We start from the raw sequence: 19,169 nt of genomic DNA on the forward strand, positions 1-19,169 counted from the left end.
TGCCCCTGTCTTTTTTGTTTAAACAACATGCTGCCAGATTAACAAACTGTGACCCCACCCCCTTCTGCTGTTGTATATGAGGCTCTGTCAACTTTTGTATTTAGTGTGAACTTGAAAATGGAGAAAATACTACAAAAGTACGTGTTCAAAGTCCCGGTTTTCACTCACCTTCTGATGTGGATTTTATAATATTCTCAAGCACGCATCCCTGAATTGGAGATAGATAGATAGATTGTTTATAATAATTTTTGTGCACGCATCCCTGAATTGGAGATAGATAGATAGATAGATTGTTTATAATAATTTTTGTACATGATTCATTTATCACACATTACCACAGGTGAAAAATAATAGATGGGGTGCAGGTCCTACACACCCTCTTATTTTTTACCTGTGGTAATGAGTGGTGTATATATATATATAACATACATATGTAAATATAAATATACAAACACATGTATATGCATATTTGCTTGGATCTCTCTCTCTCTCTCTCTCTGTATACAGTATTATATATATATATATATATATATATATATATATATATATATATATATATATATATATATATATATATATATATATATATATATATATATATATGAGAGAGAGAGAGAGATCCAAGCAAATAAATAAATGCAAATTAGTTAAGTACAGTCATGCTTTGGTATATTTATGAAGAAAGGGGAACACTTTTTTCCACCTATAAATGGTTGAAAATATGAAGAAAAGTCTTAATTAGCATAGTATTAATAATAAATTTGGTACAGCCAGATTTCAGTTTCTGTATATAATTAAAGATAAGGAACTTTTTTTCTACACTGCTATCATTGGCGGATAAACTAAAGAATAAATCTTAATTCTTAGCCATTATAATTTTGGTTAACGACAAAGTTTATCCAGCAAGTTTTCCAATAAAAGTACTTGAAAGTTAACTACAGTATGATAACTGCTTAGATGTAAAATAAAAGTTCTGGTTCCGGCTGGGAGTTAACTGGCTGGAACCAAGTTCAGGTGCACCTCTAGAACGAATGAATAGTTGTTAGGCTAAGACAGGCACAGTTGAGATTAAAAGAATTTTGAATAATTTTGTTTTTCTCATAAAAAATTTTCATTATAAATATACCTTTAGATGATGATGCAACTTAAACGATAAAAAATTATCAGAAAATCAGAAACAAGAAAATGACTAATAACACACAGACATACTTAGCTGTCCATAGGTCATTCCTCAGGTGTGCTTGGAATGCCAACACATATGTGGCAAATTGGTTGGGAAAACATAATTGGTAATATGAAGCTGAGTTAAGAGATGGCAGTCGTTAGATCATCCAGATCAGAGGACTAGCATTATTTTAACAAAGCTTCGTATAGGACATACGCATGCTACACATAGATACTTAACGCACAGTGGAGAACGGAGACAGTCCCCAATCTGCAGTCCGTGTCAAGTTTTAACAGTAACGCATTTATTAACTGACTGTCCAGTTTTTAACCAAGAAAAGACAGCCACCTCACTCTATGGCAGGTCCATGAGTGAGGTACTTGATAATAATTGTGATATCAGTAAAAATTAACTTTTATTCCACAATTTAACTTATAAGATTTTACAATTTACTGTATTTAATTCCTATTAAAGACTATACATTTTTTTGTACATTTTTTATCTTCATTTATACTTTTAATGAATTTTAGCTAAATTAATTTTGACTAAGGGGACCACCAGATCGGTCTGGACAAAAATTTTCAATTTTCTTTTTATCTTTTATTATGATAGTTTGATGTGTCTATTTCAAGATACCAATAGTCATTTTAGTGTTTTCATGCTTTATCACATAGAAAATATTATAATTATAAATGTAATGTGTCGGGTCAGGCACCAATCGTCACATATTGTCGCCTCTCTTGTTTTATATCAAAGTAAAAAATTAAGAAACACTATGACTGTTCCCCCTTGAATATGCAGAATGAAACTAACGTTTTCTGTTATGTTTTTCACAAGTTTTGTTTCTAATCTCTTTCAGTAAACAATAGAAACCACATTGTTGTCATGAGAGAGAGCTAAGCTAACTTTCGACATTTCTTTCGTGTTTACGTCTTTGAGTGACACACAAACTATTTGGCAAGATGCCTATTTGGCAAGATGCCCAAAGTATCTATGCTTAGACTGAAATTAAAAAAGGCCTATAGTTGTCGTCGTAGAAGCGGTGTGAGTGAAGATGAGCAATTGTTGGCTGAACCTTGAACGTCAGCCGACTTGTTGCCACACGACAGTGACCTTCCTGAAGATCCTGAATAAGCTAACGGAAAATGTCATAGATCACCTCACAAAATACTTTACATTTGCTGTAAGTTGTGCTAGAAAAACAGCAAAAGAACTGAAGGACAGCATTATGGCCATATTCTATCAATGTGGCAGCACTGATGGAAGTAAGAAACCTCATCTATGTCCAAAGGGTGAGAAATCGTACTGTTTTTATAACAGAGCAGTGGCCCAAGGCCAGATACCACCAAGCCACAGCAATATGAAGATGTACTTCAGGTTGGATGAAGAGGAGAGGAAGGTTGTAAGAAATGTGTTCAGAGACATGTGCAGTGACGAGCTTCTGCAAAGATGCCTAATGGGAAAAACTCAGAATCTAAATGAGTCTTTCCACTCAAAGATTTGGACTAGGCTCCATAAAACAAAATATTTGGCCTGAAGACAGCCCAGTTTTCAATTGTCCTAACTGCAATGCAGCATAATTTTATGTACTTGGAATCCTGGCCCATGGCCTACTTTGGTTTTGGGAAGTTATCAAACAATACTACAAACGTACTGAACCATAGAGATGCCGAGAGAAAGCAGATGTCAGATTGACTTCTCAAGAAAAGAGAAGAGCAACAACTCAACACTTCTACACCAGAGCTGATGAGAAAGAGGAGAACAATAGAAGATAATGATGATCCAGATTATGGTGCTGGAGTTTTCTAAAATGTCACCTGCGCCGTTCCATAGTTAGGGAGGGATATAATTGGATCATAGGGAAGAGCTCACCACTGGTAAATAAACACCCCTAGGAATTGAAAATTATATCCTGATGATCTCCATTGGTGAGGTAATTCTTGCAATTACCGGCAAAAGCTCAAAATATAAGTATTTTTTTAGCAAAAGCTTAAAATATAGTATTTCTACTTTACATTGCATTTTCCCAAAATATATATATATATATATATATATATATATATATATATATATATATATATATATATATATATATATATATATATATATATATATATATATATATATACCATATATATATATATATATATATATATATAAAATAATGTTGACAGATTCTTACCATTCAAAAACCAGCAGATAGAACAGATAGGAGAGCATATTTGTATGTAATTTTTCTCATGTACAGTACTTTCACAAAAAAAAAAAAAAAAATTTAAAAGAGATGAAACAAATCTCTAAAAAAAGTTACATCAAAATTTTTCTAAATGGATTCTCTTTCATCTGGTTTTTGAATCATCAAAATTGGTTGAAAATAAGAGATGACTCACTTTTAAATAACACCTAAAATGCATTGCTCTTATGGGGGTCCATCAGTCCCCTTAAGCACTGAATGGCCATAGTTGCCCCAGTGCTTGACATGTATGCCTAAAATCTATAAATGCTGAATGGCCATAGTTGCCCCAGTGCTTGGCATGTATGCCTAAAATCTATAAATCAATCAATCTATACTGTAAAAAGATCATTCATTTCTGCCTCTGGATGCTGGGATTGGGAAGATTTAACATTATTAGTTTATCGCATACAGTACTCAAAGAGCATTATTAATATAATGTCTACACATAATTCAAGTTTATTTTTTCTTTTGTATACTTCCCTCTAGCACTTTCATCTATTGCAGTTTCAAGAATCCTACAAAAAGCTTAGTTGAAAGAAACATTTACTTATTATGAGATTACTGAAATTTTGTCAAAATTTATTATGAAAGCATGTCTACTAGTAATTTCTAATTTCTTATTAGGTTTCACTCAATCCATTCACTCAAAACATTTCCAGACTGCCCTGGCTAACCCAGATTATTTAACAACCCTGTTGTGGTGCAGGTGCATGCCAGAAGAATCTAGATCTGAATGACTACATATTAAGACCAAGTTGTTTCGAGCAAAGGACGACTCCGTTTTTTCAGTTCACAAGAATTTACTCTAGCACTACCTGGAAGCAAAGAGCCATGCTTGGGAAAAGACCCCTGTCACCCCCCCAAGTGTAACCTAAAAGGCTAAAAATAGAGTATGGAGAGCTTAAATCAAGATATCTAGTGGAACAGGTGCTGGATATCACTCAGGACAAGCACAAGATAAAAAAATAACCACTGTTACGGATACACAAGTCTAACAGTGAAGGGCCTTCTAGATTTAACCTCTTCTTTACTGACAATTTGTTTGGGGGTACAGGGAGTACCACCATTCAAGACTCTTGCATAGTATCAGGTACCTGAAGGTGGTACGCATGTACTACCAACCTTCCTCTTTTTAGCTCTAAACCTCTTATGGTTTCGTAAATTCGGTTTGAAGGGTTTGGAGCACAACAAACAGTATTGGCACTGCTAGGCGTATGATGAAGCAAATGAAACATTATTGCTGGCTAAAGATTCCGACATTTGGAAATATACTGTGTATACATACATATAGTCTCTCTTTTCTCTCTCTCTCAATTAGATAAAAAAATTTAGTATAGTATTTGGAAACAAATGTAATCTCTCTCTGAAATAGATGAAAAATAGTTACATGGCAACACTCACTGTATTCATGCGTGGTGAGTGGAAGGAAACATCATTTTGCTTCTCTCTCCTTCCTTCCTTGCTGACTCACGTTGGTTGATAAATCTGTGGTTGTATTTGTATATATATGTATGTATATATAATTGCAGATATGTATTTCACTACCAAGAAATTCGTTTTGGTAGCGAACACAATGTTTACGTTTTGTTAAGCTTCTGGGTAAAGAGGAGGTTAGGGATTGCTCCCTTGGTCATACTAGAAATGCCCTTAGCTTATTACAGGTAACTGACAATCTCCACGCAGTCAGATAAGTATAAGGAGATTGGTGGAATCTTCTAGAATAAGACTGTCTGAAAAGATCCTTCCAGGATGAAAGACGAGGAACATCTACCACCAAGAAAGTAAGTTAGGGGAACCATTTCCTTGGGGCCACAAATGCACTAGCAAAATCATCCTTGTGATCTGCAAAGTTCACAACTTGAGTATTTCCTCAAAAACAGCCAACAGAGGATAAACCTAAGGTCTAAATTCAACTATACTAGAAGGAAGGCATGCACTGCCCATGCCTGAGGATCCTGGCATGGAGGGCAGTAAATTGGTAGTTTAATGTTTTGGGTAGTCGTGATGGGTGTTTGGGTTTCCCTAAAGGTTCTACATCTTATGGCAAGCCCAAGGCAGAGGAGACTATCTGACTGGAGACATTGCCCTTACTACTGAGTTGGTTTTCAGTACCAAGGTTTCTTCTTAGGACACAACGAGGAAAAGGAATAACTTGCTGGACTCTGTCCAAAGGAAAAGGAAATTTCTTTGCTGGCTTGAACAAAATTCGTGATTTATGTCTCGTCATCTTATGTAAGAATCGAGACTTGCACATGACTATTCTAAACTGCCAAGAGCTATAGGATGTTTACACTTCCACTTCCTGAAATCAAATGTTTCTCAGAATGGCCCCTCAATCTGCCTCCAAGACATGAGGACAGTGTAAAGGTTCCTGAGGTCTACAGACAAACCCATACAGATCTCAACAGTGGTAGAAAATTATCCTTCTATCTATTGGGTTAGAAAATCAGAGATAGTCAACCTTAACAAAATGTCCACTCCTAAGACTAGACATAAAACAAAATTCTCATATAACAAATTGGTGAGAAACGAACCAGTCGTCCAAATAAAGGAGAACCACAGTACTCTTGATACCAAACAGATGAATCCATACTGCTAAGACTTCAACTCACACAAGAATACTTTACTTCCAGTGAAGGAGTACCGGAAGTAGAAGTACATGTCCTACATGTTGACAGAACTTATCCTTTGCACTTCAGAAAAGCCACCAGAACCCAAGTGAATGACACTGAAAAGGGAATAATATGAATAAACTTGTTGAGACAGGGCATGTGCAAGGCTCAATGGCCTAGTTGCATGACAACTATCCAACCTACCCTTCCAAAATCTGAACTTTTCTATGTGAAGACTGTGGAGAGAGGGATATTAGAAATTTTATGGGGTAAAATATAACAAAAATTACAGTGTCTTTCCCTGAGAACCATCACTACCATATGTTCTAATTGACACTTTGCTAGAGACTTCTGAAAATCTGCACAAGGTCTTCTGCGGATCCATACAGCCTACTTGAACTGGGAGTTCAAAACTTCAGTGAAGGTTACTTGTGCAAAATTTTCACTGAGATGTGAACCAGAACTCTAGTGAAACAGCACTGCAGAGTAAATTGGGAAATTCTACATGGAACTTTGTGCAGAAAAGACTGTAGGGGCTAGACCCTAGAGGGAAGACTTCAAAAGTAGTACTAAGATTTTCCAATCTCCTGACTCGACACATCTAAGGTGATGGCCTTAACAATTAAGGGTTAAGGAAACAATGATGGACCACTGTCAAAAACAGCCACTAATGGTTGAGCAGGGCTACCTATATGATTTTAGACAATTGTTTCCATTACCTTATAACAGAAATGCAAAAGGAATAAGACATTCCTTCCATTAGCCTCGGAAGTAGGTCTATCATCTTCAGGACTAAGATAACTATTATCACCATCATATCTTAAATGCATTACTTATCTGTTATAGACTGATATATCTATCCCTTCGTCCCAAAATTTCGTCATGAAGCCAGAAGGCCAGTATTTATTCTAAGGTATGAAAGCCTAACCTATGGCATCTAGGCCTATGTTACCCTAGCCTAAGGTACAGTAAACATGGGATACCTAATCCTAATGTATTGTAGCCTACGTTGATTTTTTACCTAGATGCCTTATAACATAGTCTGAAAAATGCAAGCAAAACCATTACATACACAGAAATATTACTCTTACAGGAATCGAACAGTAGTGCTAAGAACAAAATACTGCATTCAAAGGTAGTTTTGCCTCACAATTAGGCCAAGAACTAAACTGCAAGGTGAATAGAGGAAGGTGAAAAACGTATAACGTGTAAGAAGTAACCCAGCTCTAAGCAACTTCAGAACTGGAAAAAAGATGCAGTGGCATCCAAGAGCCAGCATACACTAAACAGTTTCCATTCCTCTTTGGCTGTCCATCCATTTCCCAAAGGCTCTGCATTCATGATAATGCACCCTACCAAAATCAAGTGTTGACTTATTTGTTTTAACAGGAGCCCAGGTAGAAGTAAACTAAAGAGCACTGGCTACTGGATTCAGCTTTAGCAAAAGGAAGCGAAAAACAGAACAATGTGCGATATGCTTGGCTTCAGGTGAAGAAGGTAAAGGGTTCCTGCATGACATCACCACGTAACCTCTAAGATGGTCGTGTCGATTGCACGGATGGGGAAAGGGAGGTCTATCACATGAAGTCATCATGTAACAGTGAATACATCCGAGACGAATACCGTAAAGGAGAGAGCTGAGCTATCACCAGGCTAACACTCTAGATAAGCGGTGGAAAAGGAACAGCCACTTTATGAAAAGGAATCATAGTCATAAAGTGACAAATACAAGACGATAAAGAAGAAAACTGAATAAGCAGGGGAAAACAGCAGACCTGACCCATGGCTCAGAAGTACTGAGGCAAACGTAATATGTCTGTATTCCTAACTCTGGTGTATGCCTACATCACAATACACTCTCCATAAGGGATGGAATGGAGCCAATCAGTGTTGCCAACTTACAGGAAACCTGCTATGTTTAGCAGATTTCAGGATATCATAATTGGCAACACTGGTGCCAACAAACACGAGAGAGGAACTCTGAACTCGACTGGAGACGTTCAGTGCCAAACCTGACCCGGAAAAAATGGGAGAGAGAGAGAGGTGTTGAGAGGCACATGCTCTAAACCTCCACAATGTTCCTACAGGAAACGAAAATATTTAACAAAACCAGTATCAATAGTTGCATAATCTTGGGAGATACATCAAAGAACCAAGTTGCACCATAAGTTTGGTTGATTCAATTTTTAGGCAAGCTAATTACCTATTACTCACTGTTTGTAAGTCTGGACTTTGTTACAATACACACAGTGAGCAGTATTTGCCTTTTATTTGCACATCATATTAGTAAAATACACTGTCACCTCAACGTAGTGGACTACTTGTAGTCTGCTCATTCCTTTAAGTAATGAAGTTGTCATATACTGTAACCTACAAAATACAGTACCCTAAGGCCAACTTGCTTAGCTTATATTGGAGCGCAATTCCATATAAAGTACTTAATAGTCCATCCTAACCAACATTCTATAATTATCAATCAATTTGCAATAATGATTTAATTATTTAAATTCAGACATTCACTCAAATTCATAGATATTTCTGTAAAATGAACGGCTTCTAAAAATAAATATACATGCCTGTATCTTCTCATGCTCACAAGATATGTAAAGTATACTCACAAGATATGTAAAGTACTGTATACAAAACCCATGCAATATAAAGAAAAAAAGGAAACAGTAACGAGTAATGAGAGAGAGAGAGAGAGAGAGAATGTATTGTTTCCTAATGTGATATATGCAGTCAAGACAAAAGCATTGTACTCATGTATTTGCTTCCTGCCAACACTCAGGCACAGCCAGGAAAGTCAACAATGTGAGTGCATTCAATTCATTTGTTCACCATCTACCCTCTGGGGCACAAAACTAAAACCTTGGTCATGTGCATGCATTTATTGGTTCGCTATCCATTACTTCTAGCGCGTACTAGTGGGTTATTCATTCACTAAGGGCAAGAGGTTGTCCATTTGGGCCTGCACAAGTCCACTGCCCTAATAACCTATCACACTGATTGGATTTCTATGGAAGTACAAAACAATATTTTTACTAAACTCACATTATTGTTTTTATTGGACTTGGTTGATTCTGTTAAGTAAATAAAATCCGTCAGGTTGGGGTGCCACTGTAATTATGATAACTGAACCTGCTACCCAATTTACTCTTGTAGGGTATTTTATAATGATGCAGATGGGGTTTACATTGCTTTCAAGGGCATCCAAAGGATTTTCAACCTACATGAACTTATAGAAACACAAGGGCTTAAGGAATCTAACCCATATGTATGCATTATTACTAAGCAGCTTAACCAGACCACTAAGTCAAAATATCCACCTCTCAAAAAATCATCATTAAGGAAAAATCCTAATTCCAGTTCAAAATTTTTATTCTGATTTATTTTTAGAATTCTGCTTGGGTGAGATCTATTACAGATCAAATGCAGGGTTTAGGCCAAAGGCCAAGTGCTGGGACCTGTGAGGTCATTCAGCACTGAAATGGAAATTAACAGTAAAAAGGTTTGAAAGGTGTACCAGGAGGAAAACCTCGCAGTTGCACTATGAACCAATTGTTAGGAGAGGGTTGACAAGAAGATGAAACAAAGGGAACATGAATGGAGGTACAGTAAAAGGAATGAAAGGGGTTGCAACTAAGGGCCAAAGAGTCACTGCTAAGAACCTAAATGCCTACAGTGCACTGACAGCACTATCCTCCTATAGGGGAGATCTATTACAGAGCGGTTTACTGACCAATGGCTACCACTAAACTTTAATAGTAACCAGTGTGCTTTCAAGGAATCCACAATCCCCTCTGACCACAAACATGGATGCTCAAGGGACCATGATACCTATGATTTACTAATATATATCTTATGTACTTACCTAAGCTCTAGTCATTGAAGGATCGCTAAAATTTGTCTTGGAATATGTAAAGATTGTTGGTGGCTGCAACTGCTATGATATTTTCATGTGGATGCCATGCCGTGTGTAATATCTTCTTATTGAAATCGAGGCAATCAACACTGATCTCATCCTTCTTCCGTTTTCCCGCAGTACAAACCTATCAGTAATACTTATTAAAACTTGCACAATAAAAATTTTTAATACAATGACTAACTACTGATTTTATAAAATCTCTTTACAATAATTTTTTAAATGCATTCTGGCTTTGTTTTTGTGGTATTCTACTTTGTAACTACCTGGGTTAAGTGTCAAATTAAGTTATATCTGTCCAGCTTTTGTGTATGTTGCAAATACTGCACTGTAATAAGTATGAATTAATCTATAGAATAAGAAAAAATCTGTTTTGGGTCCCCCATATGTTGAATTCAAGAGCAATCTACACAATTTCATTTTTAACTTGGGAACTGGGGAGTCAAGTAACTCATAAATTCATAAAAGACAACTAAAGGGCTAATATCTGTTTTCAATATACATGCTATAAAAAATGATGCTAGCCTTATTTTTCCAATTCTTCTAAAAATGCTATACTGAACTACAATATTATTTACCACATCTTATTTTACTTAATATTTTTCTTTATTTTTTACTTATAAATCAGTAGACATATGCATAATCTAAAAAAAAAATTTGGCAATTTATATTTAGGGATAAGAAAACTGCATCCATTTTAGTAAGGTTGCAAAATTAAGTAAAAAAAAAAATACATACCTTTCTTGGTTTTAATAATGTTCTAGGTTTGGCTGTATCTCTTGATGCTTCCAGTGTAACATCTCTCTTAGTGGTTCTATCAAACATCCTAAAGAAGTTATTATATGAGCCAGTCATGATGGCAGAATCATTTCCACTCCAACAACATTCAAACTTATCGAAAATGCAATCATTCTCATATAGCGAACATAGTTTGGAGCGAAGATATTCATGCACCTGTGAGGATACACAAAGAAAACATACATAAATATAAACTACCACAAAGCACATTTCAATAATCATGAAAACACCAAAATATTTTTCATAACAAACCATTCTTCATACAAGCCCATCAATCATGACACTAACCAGTGGCATAAGGAAATATGAAGCTGCACTGAGCATACAGACCCTTATACCCTCACAAGCCCCATTGAGTATAGAATTTGGAAAACAACAAAGTGAGGAAGAAGGGATTAATGGGTCTATATGAAGAGGGGGGAAAAAAAGTTCACTGTGACCCCATAAGTCAAAGATGTCTGATCATCAAAAGATGAAGATAAATACATTTGAAGTTATTACAGTCACCAAAGTGGGGTGTGCCTTGAACCTAATATGTACAATAGGTTTGTAACACCAGAATATGCTATCAAAATTAACCTTTGGAGGTTAAAAAGCAGTTATATTCTTGGAAATAGGAATTTCCCTAAATTGTGTATTCAGAAGTCTAAAAGCATGCACACACAAGACATTTCTCCACATCAAACAAAGCCTTGCAGCCCCACCAGGCCATAAAAGTGACTGCAGGCAAGGTTGGGGTAACAAAGGAAAATTCATATTTTTATGTTTCCTATCAAAATCCAGAGCAAAAGGCAAACCTACAAATGACCAGTTCTTTGAGTTACCACATCTGATTAATATATGGAGCTCACTAGCATGTGTTGCTAAAGCCACAGACACCAAGAATACAGATGTCACTTCAAGTGTAGAAGTCAGCATCCTAGAAGTACTTTCTTTTTCTTTATGTTATAAATACATTCTATACAAAACTCTGAAAATGAAAGGGAGAAACTTTAGTAGTGGATTCTGCTATGGTAAGCCTTACAATGTTTTGTCAATTTCAGGAATTCAGGTAGAGCATACTTGGACATACAAGTACAAGGTCATCAATATATTACACACCTAGCAAGACCCAAGAGCAAAGGGAACATGTGTTGTTACCACTATGGGATGCAATAGGCAAGTGTAAGGCTTCCCTCCCTTCACACTGAATTTACAGGTGCTAAGTCAAAACTACGAGCAGGTCCAAACATGCCAAACAGTAGTAGTTCCTGGTCCTCCTGGAACCAGCGTAAAACAATTCCAGGTCCCTACTACTCAGGCCACCACATTTTCAAAAGTTTCACAACCGTCTGGGATCCCTTCACCATCAAGTGGAGGATAACCAGCATGACCTTCAAGACAAGCTACATCTGCTCAGTTAAACCATTCAAAATGCCAATAACTAGCCTTTAAATGCAGTAGGCAAAGTCTGCATTCCATGCCACTTTTCTGTCAATAGACTTTTTCACCTGTCTTTTCAGAAGTTGACCTTATCAGCTACCAAGGGCTAAGAACCAACCCTCTCTCATACCCTCCTCCGCTGGGATTAAGACATGAATTTGGATCAGGATATTACTGACAAATTCCACCAGTTACTAGACCCTTAATAAAAACTCCCTCCTGTGATTTTCCACTTGTCCTGAGAAGTTTAACGAAAACATTACAAAATTTTTCATGGGCTTCTCTATTGGATTTGAAACGTTCAAGTTAGTTCAAGTTAGTGTTCTTGGAAGCTTTTGTGTCAGTAAGTTTCATGTTTTTAATGGTATCACTTAACCTTGTCATCCGAGACTTGTCCTTCACACAGTATTTGTGGTCCCATACTTAAACCAGTGTCAAGAAACACACTAGAATTCTTTCTGCATGGAAGACCTTTACTGCAAACCTGGCCAAAGTCACTGAGTACACATATGGATCAAGAGCTACAAAGTGTCCACAAGCTTTCTCTTGCCCTGAACATCAGTGCTGTTCACCTACATTTTTGTCACTTTCCAGAAAAGCCATCAATTAATGTTCTTTAGAGAACACCTAAGTCAAAATAACATAGTCATTAACAAATTAAATAAAATAATAAATAATCAAGTGTAGGTCAGTGCCAACACTGTGGAGGCATCTGTACTTGACGGCTCCTAAAAGGTACACTCTACCCCCACTATTCGCAGACTTGCCGATTTGCAGATTTTTGTGGAACTTATCACCAAATTATTCACAAAAAATTCAGCAATTCGCTGATTTTTTTGTCAAAAAATTTTCACTAATTAACGTATTTTGATGTTATTTTCATGATTAAATACATTTTTTATGATAAAAAAATTATTTACTAATTTTCAAATATTCATAATATTAAGATGAACAAGATTAAATAATAATAATACAGGTAATAAGTATTAATTTTTATATAATAGTAATAAATTACTACTGTAACAACTCAGAGAGAGAAACTTATGTGGAAAGATATAGAATTTTTGCTTTGAAAAAAAAAAAAAAAAAAAAAAAAAAAAGTCCCTCCACAGGTTCAGGAGGAACCCCTTTACGGTAAACCTCCCGTATTCGCGTTCTCACTCGTGATTCACGGATTTCTCTTTGGAACGTATCTACCCATTATTTGCGGAAAATTGCCCACTTGTGGTATTTTTCACTGAGAAATATTCACTAAATACTGGTTTTTCATCTCATTTTCATGACTAAATGCACTTTTTGTGATAAAACTATTAAAATACTCAGGTAATGCCTGAGTTACGAAAATTCACCATACAATAATTCGATTTTGCAATGGGGTAAGCAATTAATACCGATACGACAATATTATTCATAAAATATTTTTAAATTTCGTGCAGGCGCAGGCAGCAGCGTAATCAGGCTGTGAGAGAGACCAAATTACAATAGACAACTCTTCCTCTATCTCTTTACTCCACATTCTAGCTAAAAAAATAAAAGAGAATGATAAAAGTATTGTTAGTAACATTATACTCTTGCGTAAATACGTACAGCCATACACAACCGACCAAGAAACTGTTCGTTTTGCTTATAACTGAATGGGATAACAACAGCCGTTTACCTGGTGTTTCAACCATTACCGTAGGTTATGGCACAAATAAAATTTAAGTAGAATAGGACTGATATATTTTTACATTATGCCCTTATTCGGTATGGATAAAAGATTGTCAAGGAAATATAATGCTAGATTTAAGCTGTAAGTTGTAGCTGAAGCTGAGAAAACAATGTTCAAGCCGCTAATGACTACACTGTAAATTATCATGCATCGGCAACATGGATGAAACTCGATCATAATTAAAATGGGAGAGAAAGTATTTTAATCAAAACTGCTGGGCATGAAAGAACACATTACTCTTATTTTACAGCGACAAACAATAAATATGTAAAGCTCATATTATGATGAAGTCAAGTGAAAATAGCGAACGGAATCTTGAATACTTTTACACAAAACAAACGGCCCCGAACAGCCATCGTCAATCGTCATCTACTAATGAAAATAATAGATAATTTCACGAGACGTATTTTAGTTATATTTCGACTTAAAAACACTTTGCATAACGAAAAATAACATTGCCCCTTATAAATAAAGTATCTAGACTCTAGAGATTCATTTACGCTAACTAGAAGCAAGAAAAGCGCTCTGAACAGAATTAAATGCGGCGAAATAAACACCGCGTAAACATTTCCAAACCAGCTTGTTATTATGATGAAATCAAGTGAAAATAGCAAAGAGAATCTGTTGATATTTATACACAATCACCCTCAGCTGATTTCAAGCCAAAACACTGATCACTATGTATTTTATAATACAAGGGTAATATGAGATACATACAATATTACTGGGTACAGTGAAGTAAAGCATAACATTTTAAAAGAGCCATGAAAAAGATGCATATTTAGTTTTGTTTTGTATTTTATATGATACTAATATGTGAACATTACATACGCTAATTTTATATCTCGAGTTGCATGATAAGCAGCAGGATTTGGCACCAGCGTCTTGGGCCTAAAAAAGGTGTCGATCTTCATCTGCTTTCTTCCAAAGCCCTTCTGACGTAGATCAAACAACGTCTTTTAGCCGACGCATTAACACATCCAGGTACTGAGCCATCTCACCCAGCGGCACCTTCTTTCGCTGTGGCTCCTCCTCCTTGTCGTTGCCTTCTGCAGCAGCACCTTCATGTATTACCTGCTTAGCTATCTCTTCCTCTGTGAGTGTCTAGTAACCTGGATCAGCTGTCATTTCCTCCATCCACTTTTCAACATCCTCAACCTGTAACTCCTCTTTACCTGCTGCTTGAAGTTGGTTGAAGATGATGTCGTCCTCAAACCCCTGGAAATCGACGATGGAATCTTCGTTCTTCAGCAGTTTATTCCAGCCATTTTGCAAAGTAGATACTATCATGATAACCCACGCCTTCACCGTATTTTGGAAAGCCGAGTGAGGACTGAAATTCTTCATATTGGCGAGAGTCCATTGTCCTTGTTCCTTCGGCGCCCTTCGTCACACTGAGCACCTCCTTCAGGAAGAGGCTGGTATAGAGCCTCTTTGCTGCCACAATTGTTCCTTGAGCCATTGGTTGGATCAAAGAGGTTGTATTCGGAGGAAGAAAAAGATAAAAAACCTAGCCATCTTTGCTGACCAATTCTTTCATGTCAGGATGAGCTGGTGCATTATTGAGGATCATATGGCACGAAAACGGTCCCGGGGAATTATAAGGGTCTTCATTTGGTACTTGATAACTTCGAGGATAAAATAATTGAAGAACCAATGCTTAAAGATACATATGGTGAACCATGCATTCTTCAAAAAATCATACAGATCAGGCAGGTCACTCATGATAAGGTTTCGGAAGCACCGTGGCCGTTTTGCCTTGCTGACACACAAAGGCTAGTCAGTGCATCCTGTCACCATTTGTAAAACAAAGGATTGTAATTTTTTCTTTGCTTACCTTGTGGCCTATTGTCCTCTTTTCTTCTCAAAATAACATGTGTACGATCAGGCATCTCCTGAAATAAAGGCCAGTCTCATCGCCGTTATAAACTTAAGATAGCAGCAAGCCTTCGTCCAAAATCAACTGACAAATCCTTTCTTGGAATTTCACAGCAGCATCTTTGTCAACATACAATGTTTCTCCTGACACTTTTACTTTTCAGCCTATGCCAAGCCGTTTAAAATGAAAAGCCCAACCAATCGATGCTGTGAATTCCTTCAGTCCTGCATGAATGCTCAATTTCTTGGCAGCCTCAAGGAGCTGTTCAACACTGATGCTGATTCCTGCTGTACGTTCCTGCATGTACCATCTAAGTACCATTCCTTCAAGTCTGTCATTTTCCGATACCCTCATAGATTTTCGAGGAGCACCAGCTTTGTTCCCTCCATGTTCAATATTATACCCTTTATTCTTAAACGTTGTCAGTTTGCCTTTAGTTTTCATAATGTCAGACATTGTCTGTGCACTGATACCATAAAGTTCAGTCACACCTTTCTGCGACCAACCTCTCTCTACTTTTGCAAATGCATCCAGCTTTTCCTGGATGGTTAAACACTTCCTTGAAAGCTTTTCTTGGGTAGGAGCCATTGCACAAAACACTATATATCACAAAAAAATGAAATAAACACCACATGCTGCACACAAAGGGTCAAGATAAAGCAAGCGCAAGTCAGACACGTCAACACAAGGGATGCTGGTAACCCAGTGACCCACTCAGAGTGGGTGAGCGTGGGTGAGCCTGGGTGGTGTGCTTTCCCCCTCACTTCAACTCCCAGCATTCCTTTTGGTGCATAATTTAAAAATACAGTTTAGCGCTCAATCCAGAGGAGAAACCCCCCAAATTGATACTGTATTTCCATTTTGCACCGATATCCAGGCAATCCCCGGTTAATGGCGATCCGGTTTTACAGGGCTTGTCTGGCGACAAAAATTGGCAATTTTTGGTGCAGAAAATCGCTGATTTCTACTTATCAGCGCCGATAACTGAAAATTGGCACTTTTCAGTGCCAAAAGGGCCTGAAAATCGCAGATTTCAGTTATCACACCCTCAGAATGGGACCCCCCTGCTAACCGGGGACTGCCTGTATCCAGAAGTATGGTATACCACAGTCTGTTATCTCGGTGAACTACTGTATATTAAAAGAATTAATTACGAATATCCTCTCATACTGGTTTTAACATGTTACAAAAGGGCCTATTCTACAATTTTTCAAGAGGAAGCGGCAAGCATGAGGGTCAGAGCACTTGAAATTCATGCAATTTCCTTCTCACTTTCTTTCATTGAGATTAGCAATGACATTACTGTATTTCCCAAAAAGGCTTTTTTTTCTTTTCACCTACTCTTTGTTAGGTGTTCAACTGCTAAAATGAAGTTTGAAGTCTAATTTAATCATTCAGATTATAAGTATAAAGAAAATTTTCTTTATCCATAGATTCCAAACATGAACACTTTCTTGATTTTTCTTTTTCTGTTGTTCATAAATGGTTCAATATTTCAAGACTTTATTGTTATAAGACGCAAGGTAAGTTTTTTCTTACACCCCTCATTCAAAGTCAACTGAAATCAGTGGTGTGGTCTACTGGCAGTACCTTTAATCTTGTATGTCAGTATAATGTCCAGTGATAAAAGTCAATTTACATTTTCCATACAAGTCACCACTCTCAGTCAGCAGCTTATACAAAGCTGGAAAAAAAAAAAAATTATGCTACATAATGATGCTCCTACAACACCTGAATTACTAAGTACAGTGCACATCCATATGATTTAAAAAAACTTTGATAGCTCTTTTCTCAAAACTGAAGTTTTCTATATTCTATACTTTTAACCCTTTAGGCTACCTGTACTACCCCACTGAAGTTTTTGATTATTTGTTGCTTACTTCATAATATCAATTTTTTTCCTTCATTTAGATCAGCATAGTAACTTCAGTAGTTCCTAGTGACTAATTTCATTCCAGTTTAAAATAAATCATTCTACCCATTCCCCCTAAAATCTTTCGATTAATAAACAAAATGAAAAGCACAAGGTCTCCTTTCCTCAGCGGCTTTTGGCCAAGTTCAGCGGGTATCAGGCAGTAATACAGATCTCTGCTTTGCCTACTATGCAAGGGATTGTGGGGGGGTGAGGGGATGAGGGTTCAGACACGTGACATCACGCAGTCACTTCCTTTCTCCTCTGCCCAAACTCGTTTGCCCAAGAAAATGAATGGAAAAATAATTACAGTTAGAACATTATCAGTTTACGTGAACACAAAAACTCTTTCCTCAACCATGATGGTATAATTAATTCTCAGGGTTTGTCATTTATTTTTACCATTAAAATATTTCAGTGCATTGCCAATGAAATAAAAAAATGCAAGGCAAAAGATTAACATAAAAGATCTTCTGCAATAACATTTCTCTATATATACATATATATATATAATATAGCCGATATGTTTATATATATATATATATATAATATATATATATATATATATATATATATATATATATATATATATATATATATATATATATTTATTTGTTTATATATATATATATATATATATATATATATATATATATATATATATATATATATATATATATATATATATATATATTATTAGGTGTTATTATATAACCATTCTACAAGTGTTACTGAAAATTTCAAGGTTTTGCTTGCAGAGGTCATTTGTTGTAATACTAAAATGTCTTTTTCTTACAGATAAATTGTGTATCTTGTAATCTTAAAATGTCTTGATATGTTTTTCACAATTGTTTAAAATGTTGTGCAGTATAATATACCGAGTGTTAACTTCAAAATTCTTAGCATGCTGTAGAGAGAGAGAGAGATATTTTTGAACCAGAATTGTTTGCCCGCTATAATTACACAGGTGGTGTGTCCAGTAAGTCGCGCTTAGAGATAGGCAAAGAGCCGTCTTGACTTATCGTGACAAGTTTGACAGCCAATCGGCGAATTCCCTGTTATGCATTTGCTGTTTGTGCCTATCCCCTGGTTATCATCTGTGGCTACGCCTATCATCTTTTCGTAATCTGAGAAAGAGAGAATGAGTAAGAAAGAGAGTTGAAGTTGACATGCTGTCAGCCAGCCAATTTTGGGTCTAAAAGCACTTCCTTGTTTGTTCAAGTGTGTGAGTGTCCAAGGAAATGTCCATCATAGAGATACGGCGCTCGAAGCTCCAGCTGTGTATGTATACCACACATGTATACTTTATGTATCATGTATTCTGGGAGGGTTTGAAGATAATAGAGGAGTGCTGTATGAGAAAGAGTTAGTTAGGAACAGGGCTCCTGGCAATAGGTCCTGTCTATCGTTCACTGGTTGCTCTCATATTGGTAAAAATTTTGTTAAACTCACCCAAGAAGTGTATTCATCTTGTAAGAGGTGATCCAAGGTATTTGTGCTGCACAAGCATTG

The 19,169-nt window shown here is 36.4% G+C and overlaps 1 protein-coding gene across 4 annotated transcripts in view; it reads right to left on the minus strand.

Moving 5' to 3' along the window:
* The window catches only part of tws (protein phosphatase 2 regulatory subunit tws), a 214,005-nt gene that overhangs the window by 3,762 nt on the left and 191,074 nt on the right, over nucleotides 1-19,169 (minus strand). For 2 of the 4 annotated variants that reach the window (XR_010850422.1, XR_010850423.1), the window contains exons 9-11: nucleotides 10,674-10,889; nucleotides 9,885-10,062; nucleotides 169-208 (exon numbers count right to left, since the gene is read on the minus strand). Coding sequence is in view for 2 of the 4 variants with exons in the window: in XM_067088397.1 (XP_066944498.1) it covers nucleotides 9,910-10,062; nucleotides 10,674-10,889 (369 nt within the window). In the remaining 2 variants the exon portion in view is untranslated. The remainder of the gene's footprint in view (nucleotides 1-168; nucleotides 209-9,884; nucleotides 10,063-10,673; nucleotides 10,890-19,169) is intronic. The other 2 variants (XM_067088397.1, XM_067088398.1) reach the window with 1 other exon arrangement.

This window comes from Macrobrachium rosenbergii, chromosome 44 (genome assembly GCF_040412425.1).
Source record: "Macrobrachium rosenbergii isolate ZJJX-2024 chromosome 44, ASM4041242v1, whole genome shotgun sequence".
NCBI classification, from domain to species: domain Eukaryota; kingdom Metazoa; phylum Arthropoda; class Malacostraca; order Decapoda; family Palaemonidae; genus Macrobrachium; species Macrobrachium rosenbergii.